Source organism: Moschus berezovskii, chromosome 14 (assembly GCF_049115385.1).
Source record: "Moschus berezovskii isolate FMDL1 chromosome 14, NW_MosBer_1.0, whole genome shotgun sequence".
Lineage (NCBI taxonomy): Eukaryota > Metazoa > Chordata > Mammalia > Artiodactyla > Moschidae > Moschus > Moschus berezovskii.
In genome coordinates, this window is record NC_142473.1 from 9,987,603 (window position 1) to 10,007,189 (window position 19,587).

At 39.2% G+C, this 19,587-nt stretch overlaps 1 protein-coding gene across 8 annotated transcripts in view; it reads right to left on the reverse strand.

The window, feature by feature from the left end:
* YAP1 (Yes1 associated transcriptional regulator) overlaps window positions 1-19,587 on the reverse strand; it is a 132,749-nt gene that overhangs the window by 59,108 nt on the left and 54,054 nt on the right. For all 8 annotated transcript variants that reach the window (XM_055422882.2, XM_055422878.2, XM_055422880.2 and 5 more), the window contains exon 3: window positions 9,053-9,168. In XM_055422882.2, the coding sequence (XP_055278857.2) occupies window positions 9,053-9,168 (116 nt within the window). The remainder of the gene's footprint in view (window positions 1-9,052; window positions 9,169-19,587) is intronic.

Below are 19,587 nucleotides of genomic sequence, written 5' to 3' on the forward strand. Positions count from 1 at the left end.
AATATGCCTCAGCCCCTCTGACCTGGCTGTTGCGATAGGCATGGAACATTCCTTTCCCCAGCTATCTGCATGTCTCTTCAGTTCATTTGGATCTTTCCTCAAAAATCACTGATTACAGAGGACTAGCCTGGAGAAGCTATCTAAAGATGATCATTTCCCTCCATCCCCAGTCAATCCCTATCTAATTCTTAACTATTTTTCCCTTTCCATTTTGAACTGATGACCCTGTGTATTTGTTTCTGTTCTATACTCTTATGATTTAGAGTTGTGCTCTGCACATGTTCAATATCCAGCATTTGTTGCGGGAATGAACAAACCTTAAAGATGTCCGCTCTGCCCTCTGCAGTGCTATCTACCTGTTCCCCTCCACTTTCTCAGCTCTATGTGTCTCTCCCATAGCATTTACTGTTGCATGGGGAAAATTATTTTACCTTAACTTCATAATCCAAGTGGCCATTACAATGTCTAGCATAGAGTAACTGATATTTGTTGAATGAGTAATTTAGAAAGGGAACAATTCAATTATTTCAAGGTTGAATAGGAAGACTTTTAAATCAGTTAGTCTGTTACAGCCAGAAGAATTTCCCAGAGGAAAAGGCCGAGTGCAAGCTCAGAGAACTTTGTAACACGAAACTCTTCAGACTTTCTTAACTGTAACTTGAGTCTTAAGATTTTAACTTAATAGCTTATAGGTTTAGTATGTAAATTTATAAAAGATTAGCGTTCTACAAACTCACTTACACCTCAGAAATGTTCCAATAAAGTAATGACTGTTGGTAAAATTTTAACCTAAAGTTTTATCACCTCTTTACCTTTTTAACTCCAAAGAAAATATTATTTTGAAAAACTCGATTGTTGCAGGATTTTTTTCATTTCACTGATGCTGGCTATATATGGTAGTCTATGGATATCATTTTAAAAGAATTAGCATCTTAATCTTTCACACAAATATTCCTCTTATGAGTCATAAGACTATTACAGCAGAGAATAGCCAGAGGATTTAGAAATCAGTAGGAAAGGCAAGAGTAATACTCTAAACCTTATCAAAAGAAGAAATGAAAACAGGCACTTATTTAGTTCTTAAATGTAAATAATTTAATCTCTTTTTTATCCTTTCTACTCCAAAGCTGAGCAAAGTTTCAAAACTTCTACAAATAATCACTGTAGAAAAGTTGAACATGGACACTTGTATTTTTAAACACCACTATCTAATAACTCATTTTACTCAGAGCTGGTAGTAATGGTATGCATCAATTTTTTGCCTGTATATTCTTCAACAATATCCTCTCACTCTTCTAAGTTTGTCTGTTAAAGTAATCAAAATAAGCTTATATCCTTTTTTTTTCATTAGGCTCAGTATTTACAACAAATTCTTAGTAACTTTCAAAATTCAAAAGAACTTTACTTTCCCAAATAATTACTTAAGAGGTTTTTAATACATTTTAAAAAATATTTGTTATTCATGCCCTAAGATCACATCAAGGGACCTCAGCAATCTTGAGCTTCTATACGTCTCCCCTTGCTTTCAAACATAACCTCTAAAGTAAAGAAGACAGAAAAAAATTACCTTGTATGAAATAATAGGGCATATAACTAAATACATGAATACAGTTCAATTCCTGGGTCGAGAAGATCCCCTGGAGTAGGAAATGGCAACCCGCTCCAGTATTCTTGCCTGGAGAATTCAATGGACAGAGCAGCACATAGCAGGCTATAGTCCATGGGGATGCAAAGAATCGAACAACATACACTGTACATGCCAATATGTTAAGTAATATATAAACACATGCCTTGATTCCAGAATAACTGAATTTAAAGTTCTACTGATACATTTGGCGTGGAGGGTGTCTTGCTCTGAGAGTCATTTCAGAGATGTAACTGAGTAGATTCAGAATAAAGCTAACACCTTGCTTTATTTGCCAAATGTTTCTGCTTTGCTCAGGTATTCTGAGCTTTAATATTATTTAGAAAATACTTTTCAGTTAAAAATCATGAATGGAATTAGTCAATATCAAGAGTGATTCCCAGTGTAGAAGGAGTGAGAAGCTTTCCCCACCAGAGTACACACACGCCGTTAGCTGCCCTGACAGAGTGGCATGTTTCATCAGCAGCAATGTCATGAAGCCATCAAGATTAAAATATGCCAACCCACTCCAGTATTTTTGCCTGGAAAATCCCATGGACAGAGGAGCCTGGCGGGCTACAGTCCACGGGGTCGCAGAGTCAGACATGACTGAGCAACTAACACTAACTAACTCGGAAGAACTCCTAAATACTGAAGATATATTTGCAAGCTATTGTCATCTGCAACTCGTTTGGACATTCTAATTGGATTATTTTTTCTATTTCACAAATAAATATTTTTACCATCATAATCCCTATATATTGTTTACTGATAACTTTAATTAACATGAAATGGACTGGTCCATATTTTTAAATTAAAAAAGTGGTTCTCGCTTCCATAGTGGTAACCATTTTTTCAGGAACTTAATTAACAAATCAAGACACTGAATAAAACAGTTTCTTAAGGATTATATTCATTTGGAATTATTATGTTTTTTGCTTTTTACTCTTTCTCTTTTCCTGTGGTCATCTTTCTTAATTTACCAAAATTAGCAGATGAGAAAAAAGCACTAATTTTGGTTTAAAAAAGATTATTTGGGATACAATGCCTCTGTCCTGTACTTCACTGCTTCGATGTTGGGCTTTATTATAGTTTTATTCCCATTTGATATACTTTAGTATAGTCTTGTTCCATATATTACAACTTCAGGTTGGCAGATTATTTCCATCTTAAGATAATCAAAAACTTTAAGAATCAGGAAAAAGTTTGACCCATGAGAAGAAAACGAGATTTACATTTAACACTCTTACAACTTCTATACCAAATGGAAAGCCTATGTGACTCTAAAAGTCAGCAGATAACACATGAGTTGAACAACAACCAATGATGTACATTTGGTGTTAAAAAGCCTGTAAACATAGCCCTAAGGCAGTGTGGTAAAAGATTGTAACAAACTTATTTAAAATGAAGTAACAGTAACTGGACTGCAAGGAGATCCAACCAGTCCATCCTAAAGGAGATCAGTCCTGAGTGTTTATTGGAAGGACTGATGTTGAAGCTGAATGAAGCTCCAAGACTTTGGCCACCTGATGTGAAGAACTGACTCAGTGGAAAAGACCCTGATGCTGGGAAAGATTGAAGGCGACAGGAGAAGGGGACGACAGAGGATGAGATGGTTGGATGGTATCACCGACTCGATGGATGTGAGTTTGGGTAAACTCTGGGAGTTGGTGATGGACAGGGAGGCCTGGTGTGCTGTAGTCCATGGGGTCGCAAAGAGTCGGACATGACTGAGCGACTGAACTGAACGGTAATTACCAGGTAATGTAAACTGATTAAATTGTAAAATAGCAGATGAAATCACACTTACTTTATTATTCAGTATATTACACCAAGCACTGTATTTTGTTAATAATAATTTCTATGTACACACTCTGTATAAAGATTGTGTCATTTAATCTTCACAACAGCCCTACAAATTCAGTGTTACTATTTTTATTGTCACTCCATTTTCCAAGTGAAGAAATGAGGCACAAGTAAATATACTCCTTTATCCAAGATCTTATAGTCAATTAAGAGGCAGAGCTGGGATTCAAACCTGTGTCCACTGACCCAGAGCCCTTGATCTTTAATCCTCATTCTAAACTCCTCCTGAGTTCACTCCAAAGGTGAAAAGCAGAACTTAAACGCTTGTGAACTACAACACATGATAGGAATCAGCAACTCCTAAACTCTGAGGTCAGCTTTGTACTTTTCATACATCCTTACCTCTTCTGTGCTTTTTAAAGTTAAAAACCTCCTATCAACATTTTACCTGTTACTGTTACATCTCACATCTGCTTTATCTCGTATTTTCCTTGGTAACAATCTCTCTTTCCCATCTGGAATTTGGTCCTCTGAGAGAGATTACACAAAGCAGAAATAATACAACAGGCAAATATCAAGGCACCTCTGAAAGACCCACTCTGCCTGCTTCTCAATGTTTCCCCCACAGCAATGGAGGTGCTGAGCAAATTCCTTCAACATAGATCATCTTCCACAATCAAGATGGCATTTTCTCCACCCATCTTGACAGATTTCCTAGGAATTCCAGGCAGGTTTTCATAACAGGGAAATCAGAAAGTGCTGTATTGGCAGATTCAGGCATCAGTCAAACAAATGCCAGACTTAAACCATGAAAATAATGAATTCCTTAAAATGTACCTGTAACAAAACATTTGATTTTATCAAATTGTTATCAAAGGCAGATTTTTAAAAAGCAAACAATAGAGGGTTCATTGACTTTGCATCATTTAAATCAAGGCTTATGCAATTTTTAATAATCCTAAGCAGTCACCTGTCCTTTGGCACCAAGTTATTTCTGGATTATCACAGGATATACTTTCTTTATACTGCTGCTTTAAGATTCAGCAATCTTGTGAGTCATTGGTAACAAACTACTAATAAAAAGCTTCATATAAATGGAGCTCTCACATACTGCCTCACATACATACATGACTACTGTAAAAACCACAGCTCTGACTATACAGACCTTTGTCACCTTTTTAATATGCTGTCTACATTTGTCATAGCTTTTCTTCTAAGGAGCATAAAAGGAGAGCTGGATCATAAAGAAGCCTGAGCACCAAAGAATTGATGCTTTAACTGTGGTGTTGGAGAAGACTCTTTCAAGTTCCTTGGACTACAAGGAGATCAAACCAGTCAATCCTAAGGGAAATCAGTCCTGAATATTCATTGGAAGGACTGATGCTGAAGCTGAAACTCCAATACTCTGGCCACCTGATGTGAAGAGCTGACTCCTTGGAAAAAACCCTGATGCTGGGAAAGATTGAGGCCAGGAGGAGAAGGGGATGACAGAGGATGAGATGGCTGAATGGCATCATCGACTCAATGGACATGAGTTTGAGCTAACTCTGGGAATTGGTGACGGACAGGGAGGCCTGGCGTGCTGCAGTCCATGGAGTTGTAAAGAGTCAGACACGACTCAGTGACTAAACAACAACAATGTGCCATAAACATAATACATTTAATGTAACTTGTAAGGGGCAATCATTAATAGAATACAGTTTGTGTATACTTTTATATATGTATATGTTATATATTTAATGTAAAGAAAAGTAGAATTATTCTACTAATTATTCAAATTTCCTTTTATTTTGTAATTTTCTTTTTCTCACATTTCAAATTCCTTTTTACTAGGTTCACTGTCTTGCTAATTAAGTGGCCAGTTAAAGAATATAAATTTCTTCATAGGCTCAAGTAAGGCTTGCCTCTAGAACCCTTTCCAGGTGCTTCTTTAAGTGATTTCTCAGTGGCTCAGAGGTAAAGAATCTGCCTGCAATGCAGGAGACCTGGGTTTGATCCTTGGGTTAGGAAGATCCCCTGGAGAAGGGAAATGGTAACCCACTCCAGTATCCTTGCCTGGAAGAATCTTATGGACAGAGAAGCGGGCTACAGTCGCAGAGAGTCAGACACGACTGAGTGACTAACAAAAATTTAGCCAATTACAAATCACATACCTCCAGTCTAGCAATAAAACTCATCATTTCAACCTTATATTCTGAAAAAGACTTATAAAATGCAAAAGTAAACTAATCATTTTCGCTAAACCAAATTCCAGTGAAAGAAACTGGATTTCATAAAATCTGAGAACTGGAGAAAATCTAAAAATATAGTTCCATTAAAACCTATGCAGAAACCTAGAGAGTCTAGAGAAAATAGAGGAAAGTGATCTGATTAGAAATAATTAGAACAGAACACAAAGCTGGACTCAAATATTTGAATGAGGCGAGTTCTTTTATAAAAAGATTAACAATAGGAAGTTCCAGTTAAAATAATTAATGACAAAAACGTAAATCAAGCTGCATTTAGCTTAACTCAGTGAAGGGCGTCAAAAGAACTGTGTATCCTTCTCTTTTATATAAAGGCTTCAGATTAGCAGGTTCAGAAGGAATTGTCTTCAAGGTGAAAACTATCTGCAGATACCCTGCTTAACTGGAAATAGGCTAGCTACTTTGTTATAGTCAATATCCTGAAAATTTATTTAAATATCCTGACAATTCTTGCTCACAGGCTCCAGGCTTTGAAAACTCAAAAGACTATTTCCCAAGCAGAGAGGAGCATCATTTTGCTGCTTTACTCTAGGAGAAATCCTTGACTGAGAGATAAGATCATTTTCTCTTAAAGCTATTCGAGAAATCATGCTCTGTACCTCAGTGGAGAATGCACAGTCACCAAACACCGTGAGTTCGTTTCAGATGGAGAAGGGGAAGCCCCTGAGTTGAACCCTTATTAACATGACATTATGGCTGTAACTGTACGTGGACATGAGGTTATCAAGATTACAGTTCTCACGGCATTCATTCCAAAGCATCGCAACACCAAGAAGTCTTCTGTTTTTAAACAGCCACTCAAGGTTTCTCAAATGTGAAGTGAGACTAATAACAGCACCTAATTTAATGACCATTATGGGAATTAAATCAGATTGTACAAAATGACCTTAGCAGGAAGCCTGGCATGTAAATAGGGCTTCCTGTTATTATTCAATACCTTGGTGGCTCAGATGGTAAAGAATCTGCCTGCATGCAGGAGACCTGCGTTCGATCCTTGGGTTGGGAAGATCCCCTGGAGGAGAGCAAGGAAATGCACTCCAATATTCTTGCCTGGAGAATCCCATGGACAGAGAAGCCTAGGGGCTACTCGCAAAGAGTTGGACACGACTGAGTGACTAAGCAGAGAACAGCACATACCACACCGCTTCAACATGCCCAGGTCTCTGAGGGGTGGCTTTTCCCATTTCAGGTCCTGCCTTCAACTCTCCACATCTAAGCCTCTCTTCATACAATTCCCAGCGCCGCCCCCCCCGACAAAAACACACCAACCCAATATAATCGTGCCTCCTGCCACTTGACTCAAACCATTCCTGCCAAAGTCACCTCCTTAATTAACACAGCAGCAAGCATGTCTAGTAATTTTTATGCAGTACAGAAAAACACATTTCATATTTTACAAAACACAGAGCTGAAATAAAATACACAAATATTCTAAATTCCATTAAAACCAATTTGATACATACTTTTGGTTTTAAACATAAACTTGATTCCAATTCATTTCCTTAGACCATTACTGTTAGAAAATTTAATAGGAAAAACATAAACAAACCAATGTTCTAAAAGAATCATAATCAATCTTATAGAAGCAAAATGCCTGATCTTCCAAGATAAAAGTTAAATTAATGAATTATTTGTTACTAATTTCCAAGGTATAGTTATAGTTGGATTATGACAAAATGAAAAACCTGCATCATCTTCTTTGAACTATAAATACAAAGCAGCTTTCACAACTTTTATTTGGATATTTGATAATTTAAAAAATAGCTGTCAAGTAAAAATATTAGTCAATACATACTTGCATAATATTTGGTCTTTGAAAAAAGTTTAACTTCAATATCACGTATAAAACACATTCTGAGGATAAGTAAAGGTACTGACATTAAAAGAAGCGCAGATAAAATGGAAACTTTATGACAAGAAAAGCTCAGTCACAAATCTTGCCTTGATTTTCATTTTCTTGAATTTTTTCAAGTGTTCAACCCATCGAAGGCGAGAATAGAGCTATGGAACAGCAAAACATTATAACACACTGTCATCATCTCTAGGGGTAGAAGGATACTTTAAATTTCATGAGCTTTCCTAGCCAAGGACTCCTTCTGACAAGGACTTGTACCACCTCCACCTCCACCAGTCCCTTTCCAAAGGCTGTTGTTTAAGAAAATCTACAGTGACGCTTCCAACAGCATCACGCTGATCGGTCTGCTGGGCAGGGCTGTGAGGGGGAAGGCCATCACGGGAACTGCTGCTGCCATCTGTGCCCTGACCCAGGACTTCAGCAAGGGGGTAAAGCGTGGGGGCAGGGGCGTGGTCAGAGGCCCAGCCCACACGCCCCAAGCCCCAATGCCAGGCCTGGGGGGCCTCTTCCCAGAGGAGGGGGCCGGGATGCGTGCTAAGTCACTTCAGTTGTGTCTGACTCTTTGTGACCCCGTGAACTGTAGCCCACCAGGCTCCCCTGTCCATGGGGATTCTCCAGGCAAGAATACCGGAGTGGGTTGCCATGCCCTCCTCCAGGGGATCTTCCCAACCCAGGGATTGAACCTGTGTCTCTCAGTCTCCTGCGCGGGGAGGTTCTTTACCCAATAAGGCAACCTGGAAAGCCCTTTTCCTACCATGCACAAAGATGCATAATGGGCAGCTATGGCCTTGGGCCCATGTAACAAAGAAAGAAGCCATCCAAAATCTAACTGACACAGGAAGAAGGAACTAAACCTTTACTTAGTACCTACTCCATATCAGAACTGTAATATAAAAGCTTTATATGTACATTATTTCCTTTACTGTCTTCCTCTCTATAATAATGGGCACTCCCCTTATTGTGACTCCCAACTACACAGATGAGAAAAAAAGTAAATTTAAGTAAACTGCCAAATAGGAGACAGAAAAAAAATGTACACTCAGGTTTATCTTCTTGAAAAAGGTGGGACTGTGTTAAACAACATGTACCAGCCCTGAGAAAGGTGCTTCTCCCTTCCCGTTGTTCTCAAAGTGGAACAAACATTCATGCTAAGAGGTGGCTTCCCATCCAAACCACAAAAGGAAAAGGGAAACTTCAACTCTAAGGTCTCGGACACGAGAAAGCAGTAGAATAAAGCAGGACCCTGTCAAAATTAACCAAACTAGGAATTGGAGACATTCACTTCAGAAATGAAACTTGGAAAACTGCTGGCTTTCAATCACCAAGTCCCTTATGTATTCATGATTAAACAAGGGTTTGGTATAGCAGGCTATTTGAAATAAAGTAAGTTTCTCTTATGAAAGAGGGTAGAAAGTAACCATCACGCATGCTCCGGTTTCCTTAAAAGAATAATTATTATCTTCCACAGAAAGTTTCAGCAAAGCACTACCTGGTGTGCCTTAACGAGAGCATTTCACTCACCCGAGGCCGAATTCATCATGTTCTGCTGCACCGGTGGGCTGGTCGGGGCAGTGACGTTCATCTGGGAGAGCATGGCCTTCCTGGGGTCCTGCCAGGTTGTTGTCTGATCTATGTGACTGAGACAAAAACATCCCCTGCGTTAGATAACAGAGATGAAGCCCTACGAACAGCAGCCTCGCTTCTCAAAATAGGTTAGCTGTATGAACTAGCAGGCAAAGTTTCTAAGTAAGCTCTGCAAAAGCAGTCTTACCACCTCACTGCCCTCACCCTTCCTCTGCAAACTTTTCTCATCCTTCTATCACTGAACTTTCTGCTCTGAGATTTTATAAGTGCAAAATCTGAAAGTTATGTCTGAAATTTTAAGCGAAGGGAAATCATTTTCACCTAGTAGACAATTATCTGCCATAATTTAAAGTTGAAATGTGATTTATAAATCATCTGTAACAGTAGTCATATAAGCTAAACCCAAAATTCATTAGGGAGTCACCCACTTCTTTTCCTCCCAAAGCTATAAATGCCAATTAACCATATAATTTGAAGACCTAAAACCCTTTACACTGAACAAAACACAAGAAGATTAAGCATTCTTATTATACTATATACTCCAAAGCCAAAACAGAAATACAAACTAAGTTTTGATTGTCTCCTGTTGACTACTGAAGGACTTTTTCATTTGCTAAACAAAACATGTAAACATTTTCTATATACTATTATTAACTTACGATAAAATGTCTAATACATATGCATATGGACATCTCTATCTAAAACACTGGGGATTAAAAATAGCTAAAAATTACATGAATATGAAACTACAAGGCATCTTGCACAGTATTTGGTTTATGAGCATTCAAAAAAAAAATATTAGTTTTCATCTTCCAGCGACGTGTAATTATTTCAGTGAAAGAAAAAAAAATTTAAACCCATGAAACTACCCAAAATTTATCTTGAAGAAATAGCCAGAGAAGTACTCAAAGATCTATGCCAAGTTCTCTTCTGTATAATTTATAAAAGCCAGATAACATCTAATGAACGGGACTAATTATTGTTACATATGATGTACTGTACCGCAGCTATTGAAAATATTTTAGAATAATATTTAACAGCATAGAAAATATTAATAATACAGATTATAGCAGGGTATACAGATTATTAGTTTCCATGCTATTAAATATTATTCTAAAATATTTTCAATATAATATCATATGTAACAATATTTAACTAGCCCCTTTCATTAGATGTTATTTGGCTTTCAATTTTTGGGCTTCCCTGATAGCTCAGCTGGTGAAGAATCCACCTGCAGTTCAGGAGACCCTGGTTCAAATCCTGGGTCAGAAAGATCTGCTAGGGAAGGGATAAGCTACCTGTTCCAGTATTCTGGCCTGGAGAATTCTAAGGACTGTACAGTCCACGGGGTTGCAAAGTCAGACATGACTGAGTGACTTTCAATCACTCATAGCTTTTTACAGTAGACTGTGAAATAGTATGTACAGCATGAAGTTAATTGTTTAAACCTGTGTGCTGAAAGCACATGGGAAGGACACACATCAAAATGTTTCTTTTTAATGAATTTTTACTGGAGTATATCTGCTTTATAATACTGTATTAGTTTCTTCCATAGAGCAAAGTGAATCAGCTATACGTTCTAACATTAGAATATTTTAACAGTGTTTCTCTCTAGATGGCAAAATTACAGAACTTTGCTTAATAACAGGAAAACCTAGAAAGACAGTCATGAACTCACTATCTTTGAAAAGGGTGTGGAAGGGCATTAGAAATAAGGGTTATTTCTTTTAAAAACTCAAATCATTTTTTCTATGGCTGTTTAAATTTCAAATCTGATTTCCCTCTTCTTGAATCATCCCCATGATACTCATGTAAATGGTAAGGAAATGACACCCTGTGATTAACTTTCTTGAAACCAGAATGCTCGCATCAATAATGTTATCTGATCAATAACACAGGGATCTAGGCTCTGACTAGTGCTGTGCTGTGATCAGTCGCTCAGTCCTGTCCGAATCTTTGCGACCCCATGGACTGAAGCCCGCCAGGCTCCTCTGTCCAGGGATTCTCTGGGCAAGAACACTGGAGTGGCTTGCCATGCGCTCAGGCTAGAACAGCCCTTAAATATTATCTCCTGGAGATGGGAGAATCCTTCTTCTAAGGAAGGAGAAAGAAGAGGAAAAGAGAGGGGGTAAAAATGCGAAATATCTGTACACTTGGGAATATCAATGATACCTGACAACTGAATGCTATTACAGACCAACTAACAATGCTGAGAGAAAACATTTACCCGAGCACACAGTCTCTCAAATATGGCCTGACCAGCACTTCTTTACCAGTCACGGGTGGTTTTCAGCAGCTGCACTAGCACTGCTCAGGCCCAGTCAATACACGTAAAACCTTGTTCAAGTCTGGATATGTAAACACCCTGTTTCAGGAGATCACGCTCCTGTCAAGCCCAGTAAGAGCTAACTCTTTTTCCATCCTCCAGTGAGTCACTGAACAAACTAAACCATAAAATATTTTCTAGGTAGTCTCGTGCTTATAAAGCAGCACACATGATAATTAATACAGTCATATGGAAGGAAAGAAACTTGAAACCTGTAAGACGACCAAAATGCAGGGAAATGCTCTGTTTCTCACTGCCTGTTATAATGTTAAGAAACCAGGAAAAGTGGCCAGTGATTCATTATTACTAGCTCTTAAATTTCAATGAAATTGTGTGCCACCTGCCTACTCCTTGTCTGCAGTACTTCTGAAAATCCGTTACATTGGTGAGGGGTGAAAGAGAAGAGGCTGGCATGTTCAGGATTTTAACTGTTGAAGGTTTTCTAATATCTAACAGCTGTGTTTCTCTGAAAACTAACCAATGACATACATCACATTAATCCTTCACAAGTAGACTGAAGTCCACCAGAGGGTTTAGGAAGACCCTATTCTGATGACTAACAGAACAACAAATCTTCCCAGATAGAGGAGGCAATCCATAAATCTGTTCTTAAGGTTTTCATCTCCTTTAAACAAATTAGGCTTTTAAATATAATGCAGAGAATGTACAGCTTCACTGCTCTTAAAAGTGACTATTTTGCTGAAATGCTACTAAGTGTACAAATGCTAAAATTCCTTCTCCTAAAAAGGCCTTTGTTGAACCTCAGTAAGCTAGTTTAGAGAGGTACAGAGTAATTCTATGTTACTTCAGCAAATGTTTCACTTACTCAAAAAAGACCTACTTTTCTTTAAGGAATAAATATGCCATCATCTAAATTGTCCCAAATATAAAAGTATAAGTGCCTAAAGAACTATGGACAGAGGTAAGTGACAATGTACAGGAGGCAGTGATTAAAACCATGCCCAAGAAAAAGAAATGCAAAAAGGCACAATGGTTATCTGAGGAGGCCTTATAAATAGCTGAGAAAAGAAGAGAAGTAAAAGGCAAAGGAGAAAAGAAAAGATATCCCTTTGAATGCAGAGTTCCAAATAGCAAGGAGATATAAGAAAGCCTTCGTCAGCAATCACTGCAAAGAAATAGAGGAAAACAATAGAATGGGAAAGACTAGAGATCTCTTCAGGAAAATGAGAGATACCAAGGGAAAGATGGGCTCAATAAAGGACAGAAATGGTATGGATCTAACAGAAGCAAACGATATTAACAAGAGGTGGCAAGAATATACAGAAGAACTATACAAAAAAGATCTCTTGACCCAGATAATCACTCACCTAGAGCCAGACATCCTGGAATGAGAAGTCAAGTGGGCCTTAGGGAAGCATCACTATGAACAAAACTGGTGGAGGTGATGGAATTCCAGCTGAGCTATTTCAAATCCTAAAAGATGATGCTGTGAAAATGCTGCATTCAATACGCCAGCAAATTTGGAAAACTCAGCAGTGGCCACAGGACTGGAAAATGTCAGTGTTCATTCCAATGCCAAAGAAGGGAAATGCCAAAGAATGTTCAAACTAATGCACAACTGCACTCATTTCATGATAGCAAAGTAAAGCTCAAAATTCTCCAAGCCAGGCTTCAACAGTACATGAGCCAAAAACTTCCAGAGGCTCAAGTTGGATCTGGAAAAGACAGAGGAACCAGAGATCAAATTGCCAACATCCACTGGATCATAGAAAAAGCAAGAGAATTCCAGAAAAACATCTGTTTCATTGACTATGCTAAAGCCTTTGACTGTGTGGATCATAATAAACTGTGGAAAATCTTTTTAAGAGATGGCAATACCAGACCACTTTACCTTCCTCCTGAGCAATGTGTATGCAGGTCAAGAAGCAACAGTTAGAACCGGACATGGAACAATGGACTGGTTCAAAATTGGGAAAGGAGTATGTCAAGGCGGTATATTGTCATTCTGTTTAACTTATATGCAGAGTACATCATGTGGAATGCCAGGCTGGATGAAGCACAAGCTCGAATCAAGACTGCCAGGAAAAATATCAATAACTTCTGATCTGCAAATGACACCACCCTTATGACAGAAAGCGAAGAGGAACTAGAGAACCTCTTGATGAAAGTGGAAGATGAGAGTGAAAAAGCTGGCTTAAAACTGCTTAAAACTCAATATTCAAAAAACTAAGATCAGGGCATCCAGTCCCATCACTTCACGGCAAACAGATGGGGTAACAATGGAAACAGTGACAGACTTTATTTTCTTGGGTTCCAAAATCACTGCAGATGGTGACTGCAGCCACAAAAATAAAAGACACTTGCTTCTTGGAAGAAAAGCTACGACAAACCTAGATAACATATTAAAAAGCAGACACATTACGGTGCCAACAAAGGTCCATCTAGTCAAAGTTATGGTTTTTCCAATAGTCATGTATGGATGTGAGAGTTGGACCATAAAGAAGACCAAATGCCGAAGAGTTGATGCTTTTGAACTGTGGTGTTGGAGAAGACTCTTGAGAGTCCCTTGTACTGCAAGGAGATCCAACCAGTCAACTCTAAAAGAAATCAATCCTGAATATTCATTGGAAGGACTGATGCTAAAGATGAAGCTCCAATACTTTGGCCATCTGATGCGAAGAATCGACTCTTTAGAAAAGACCCTGATGATGGGAAAGATTGAAGGCAGGAGGAGAAGGGGACGACAAAGGATGAGATGGTTGGATGGCATCATGGACTTGATGGACATGAGTTTGAGTGAACTCCAAGAGCTGGTGAAGGACAGGGAGGCCTGGCGTGCTGCAGTCCATGGACTGCAAAGAGACACGACTGAGAAACTGAACAACAATGACAAACTGTCCCAACTATAAAAGCATGAAACCATTTAGACGTCAAAAGGAAGATGAAACAAAATTAACTTCAGAATTTTGGTCTTCACTTATTCTATAAGAATAGTGAATATTGTTTTATCCTAAAGTCAATTTGTAGCAGTACATCTAAAAATATCTAGTTTTCCTTTTTACCACAAGAATATTATAAAAACATTTCATACAACAAAGAAGTATTTTTTGTTATGAAATTTTGCCAGGCCTACTCCTCCACCAGATATCTGCACGGGACTTTCCTTCATCTCCCTGGTCTTTGCTCAAATGTCTTATCCTCAGTGAGGATTTCTGTAATCATGTCATTTAAAATCCACCCTACTTAAACTCTACTCCTTCTTCGCTTTATTTTTGTTTGATGATCTTTTATCGTTATCTGACACATAATATACTTATTGTATTCATCTATTTTCTCCAGTAAGTTCCAGAGGAAAAGGCACTTTTACTTATTGTGTTAACTACCATATCTTCAATGATTAGTAGAGTGCTTGATAAATATTTGCCAATGAATTAATGAAAACTTTTTCCTTTCTGACCTAAAGACATCAAACTGTCTCCCAAAGTCCTTGCAGCCTCTTAAGGACTAACGTTATCAACACCCATCTTCTTTTCCAAAAATGTAATCACAGGCAGACACTACAGACCCACTGCTGCTGCTACTGCTGCTAAGTCACTACAGTCGTGTCCGACTCTGTGTGACCCCACAGACCCACTAGAAATAGCAATAAGGAGATTACTGGTGACACCGGCAAGGGCAGCTTCAGGGGCGTGATGAGGGTCGAGTCAATGGGAGGCAAGAAAAACCACCAATGAATGGGTATGGTTTTTGTTTTTTCAGGAGGAAGAAACTCAAGCGTTTAAATGTGATTGAAAACAGAGCGGCTGAAGATGTGCTCAGGGAGCATTTGAAGAGTTGCAGCCAGCCATCATAGCATGAGAAGGGCAGGTGTACACACGGCGTCCACTGCACCAGAAGGTGGGGAGAAGGGGCAAGGCAGGGGCAAATAATTTCATGGCTGGCCAGCTCATCGCATTCCAGCGTGATGGCTTCTATTCTCTTATTGAAAGATCTATCACTACGAGGATTAACGAGGGTGTACCTCCACTATGCAGATAGAAAACTGAGGGACTGACCACTTCCTTGGAGCACTAGTGGTTAAGAATCTGCCTGGCAATGCAAGGGACACGGGCTCAATCCCTGACTGGGGAACTAGGATGCCGCATGCCCCACCACAACCGCAGCCCATGCAAACTAGAGCCTGTAAACAGCAACGGTGCATACCACTGAAGCACCGAGCCGGATCCACGGAGGCCCAGCGTGCAGCAAGCAAGACCCGACCCAGCCAAGTAATTGAACAAACGCTAAAACAAGACCCGAGGCACATGAACAAGGTCACACAGCCAGCCCACAGCAGGACCGCATGGTGTCCAGGAATTCCGAAAGCAATTTCTGTACTAGAAATACACACAAAAAGGACAATACTTGAAACTATAAATCTTTGCAATATACACTGAAAAACAAATATACTGCATAAATGCTGAAGAGGGAATATAATGGCATGGTATTGAAGACTTAATAAAAGATGACAAAATTTTCTACTACTACTGGAATATGAACTTACTGAAGAAAGTGTGTATGGGAGGGTGCCTGGTACATAGCAGGGCTCAGTGAACATGTAAACAGCGTAAATATTAAAGCAGTGTGCGTTATTTAAGAACGTAGGTAAGTAAGAGTTCACATAAATACTCATCTGAGAAAGTGCTGAAAGAATTTTCACTTAAACTGAAGATTCTAAAAAATGTCAAATTATAAATAACAGAACCAAAATATACAAACCAAAAAGACAAAATTAAGAAAAACTCATAAAACAGTATTTTCAGAGTTAAATGTATGAGTAGTTATATGTAACATAGAAAATAATTTAAAATTTAGTTTATCTTGTTCCTAAGAATAGTCTAGCTGCTAAACCTACTGTGAAAGTCAAAGTCCCTCAGTTGTGTCCGTCTCTTTGTGACTCCATGGACTGACTGTAATAGTCCATGGAATTCTCCAAGGACAGAATACTGGAGTGGGTAGCCTTTCCCTTCTCCAGGGGATCTTCCCGACCCAGGGATTGAACCCAGGTCTCCCGCATTGCAGGCGGATTGTTTACCAGCTGAGCCACAAAGGAAGCTTGTAGGTAGCCTATTCCTCTCTAGCAGATCTTCCCAACCCAGGAATCAAACCGGGATCTCCTGCATTGCAGGCAGATTCTTCACCATGTGAGCTATCAGGGAAGCCCTACTACAGGAAAATAATGTGTGAAATTCTCTAGCCCCTTCAAGGTATGTAAATAAATTAGCTTCTGCTATTATTCTGGAAAAGGAAAGGTGACTGAATAAATGACCAAGCTATGGCCTTACTCTAGAGCAGTTATAGCTGGGAAACAGTGACCCTCTCAAAAGTTTAGACTCATGAAACGTAAGCAGCTGTACTTTGACCAAGGTCCAATCTCTCAGCTGTATACAGAGCCACTCTCCTATTGGCTTTTGTCTTTTACTTTATACTGCAGAATCTGGCCTTATGTACTGGATGACTTAGCAGAATTCATGTAGAACACAAAACGGGCAGCAATCCAAAATGAATTATTAGTACTACTGCCTTTTTGCATAATCCCACAAGTTAATTGAGGCTACAGTATGCAGAAATATTTGAAGAGCTTTATATCCTCCTGTGAGACGTAAACCTTATGAAACTTAAGCGTGGGCAAAGAACGTAAGGAATTCTGACCTTATAAAGAAGAACATTACTGTCACATCTTCAAATTCGAAGCAGGAAAACTGTAATAACGTGAAATGCTGCCTGAAGCTACAGTGGGGAGACCCAAAGATCTCATCTCCCCAGGACGGTGTTCAACAGCAAAGATGATACTGTGCCACTGTTCTATGAGTCTCTCACAAAGGCTGAAACAAAATAATCATTTCCTACAGTGTATTAAGATTAAGTGATATGCTCAAGGACAACTGACTAGTACGCAGTAGAAATGGGATTTAAACTCAGGAATGAATTGATACAAAAATCTGTACTCTTTGAACTATTATTAGAATTCTCTTCTGCTGTGTGAGTATTGTCAGTGTTGTTTAGGTTTCTTAACACTAACCTCTACATCACCAACCTTCCCTCCTCCAACCCTTGTAATAATTAAGTCCAAGGAGACAAAAATCTCTGCAACAACACCCAGTAGACCAAACACCCAATCACACAAAGCCAGGATTAAAATTAACGCTTTTTAGCTTCTAGCTCAGTGTTCTTTTCACTTCAGTGTTCAGTTCAGTCGCTCAGTTGTGTCCGACTCTTTGCGACCCCATGAATCACAGCATGTCAGGGCCCCCTGTCTTTAGTGTACTGATCACTAAATAGGAAAATATTTTCTAAAATGATAATCTGACACTCTACAGAATAAAATATTTTCAGGGAATGTAATTGAAGAGAATCAGAATTCTTTTACATGCTTCCTGATTCATCAACTATTAAGACTATCCCAGAGGACTTGCCTGGTGATCTGGTGGTTAAGAACCCGCCTTCCAATGCAGAGAGTGCGGGTTTGATCCCTGACCTGGGAACTAAGATCCCACAGCCCAAGGGGTGATTAAGCCACAACTACTGAGCCCATGCACACAACCAGAGAAGTCCACATGCTCCAACGAAGACCCAGGGCAGCCCCAGAAAAAAGACTATTTCAGGACAAGCAGATGAGCTCTGCAATTGGAACCACAGTTGTCTTTTATAAAATGCACAGTCATTAGAGATGTTAGTGATCGGTTAACTGATAGCACTGGTAAAGAGATAAATTGGTTATGGAGCATTATGCCTCCATTTCTAATCTAATCTGGTGGTTTGTAGCTCTGAAGTGACACTGGTCTTTCTCCTTCTTACTTTGTTTCCTGCTTTGGAAACAAGATTCTTGGCACTGGTATAAATTAAGATACAGGTGTGATCACCTGCAAGTCGCTTCCCTATGTAGACATTGTCCTCTTGTTGTAACATAGGGTCTAATCTCCTGAGAAAGTACTTCTTTCTTGGGTTTTAAAGACTTCTGCTAAATCATTCCGCAGAATCTACTGAAAGTAACTGTCCCTATTATTTACTTCAACAGATATTGTTTATGTTTTAAGAAAACAACAACTGTTTTAAAAAAACAGTGAACCAATTCTGGAAGTGGTTCATGGAAAGATGGCTGAGATAGCATGTGTTACTTTATAAAAATCCCCCTTGCAAATCAAGTGTTATCAACATTATATAATCAACAGCCATATAAGCTTCTTCATCTTTGACTGCACCAAATATAATCAGTCTGATTTAAGAAATGACCATCTGGTGATGTCCACAAATACAGTCGTCTCCTGTGGGTGCTTGCTAGGACCAACATATTCTCCTGACAAAACTGTTAGCCTTTGCCCTGCTTCGTTTTGTACGCCAAGGTCAAACTTGCCTGTTACACCAGGAATCTCTTGACTTCCTACTTTCGCATTTCAGTCCCTTATGATGAAAAGGACATCTTTTTTTGGTATTCGTTCTAGAAGGTCCTGTAGGTCTTCTTCGGCATTAGTGGTTGGGGCATAGACTTGGATTACCGTGATGCTGAACGTTTGCCTTGGAAATTAACTGAGATCATTCTATCATTATTGAGATTACACCCAAGTACTGCATTTCGGACTCTGTTGGCTCAGAGGGCTACTCCATTTCTTCTAAGGGATTCTTGCCCACGGTAGTAGACATAATGCTCATCTGAACTAAATTACCCATCCCCGTCCATTTTAGTTCACTGATCCTAAGATGTCGAAGTTCACTCTTGCCATCTCCTTGACCACGGAAAATTTGCCTTGATTCATGGCTCTAACATTCCAGGTTCCTATGCAATATTGCTCTTTGAGGCATCAGACTTCCAGAGGATCTACTGAAAGTAACTGTCCCTGTTATTCACTGCAACAAATACTGTCGCAATGGCACATAACCACCACCACCAGACACACCACAATTGAACGTCGTCCCTGCTTTGCCCCGGCCTCTTCATTTTTTCTGGAGCTATTTCTCCCCTCTTCCCCGGTAGCATACTGAATAGCTACCAACCTGGGGGGCTCATCTTCTGCTGTCATATATTGCTGCTTTTCATACTGTTCATGGGGTTCTCAAGGCAAGAATACTGAAGTGCTTTGCCATTCCCTTCTCCAGTGGACCACGTTTGGTCAGAAATCTTGACCATGACCCGCTGTCTTGGGGAGAC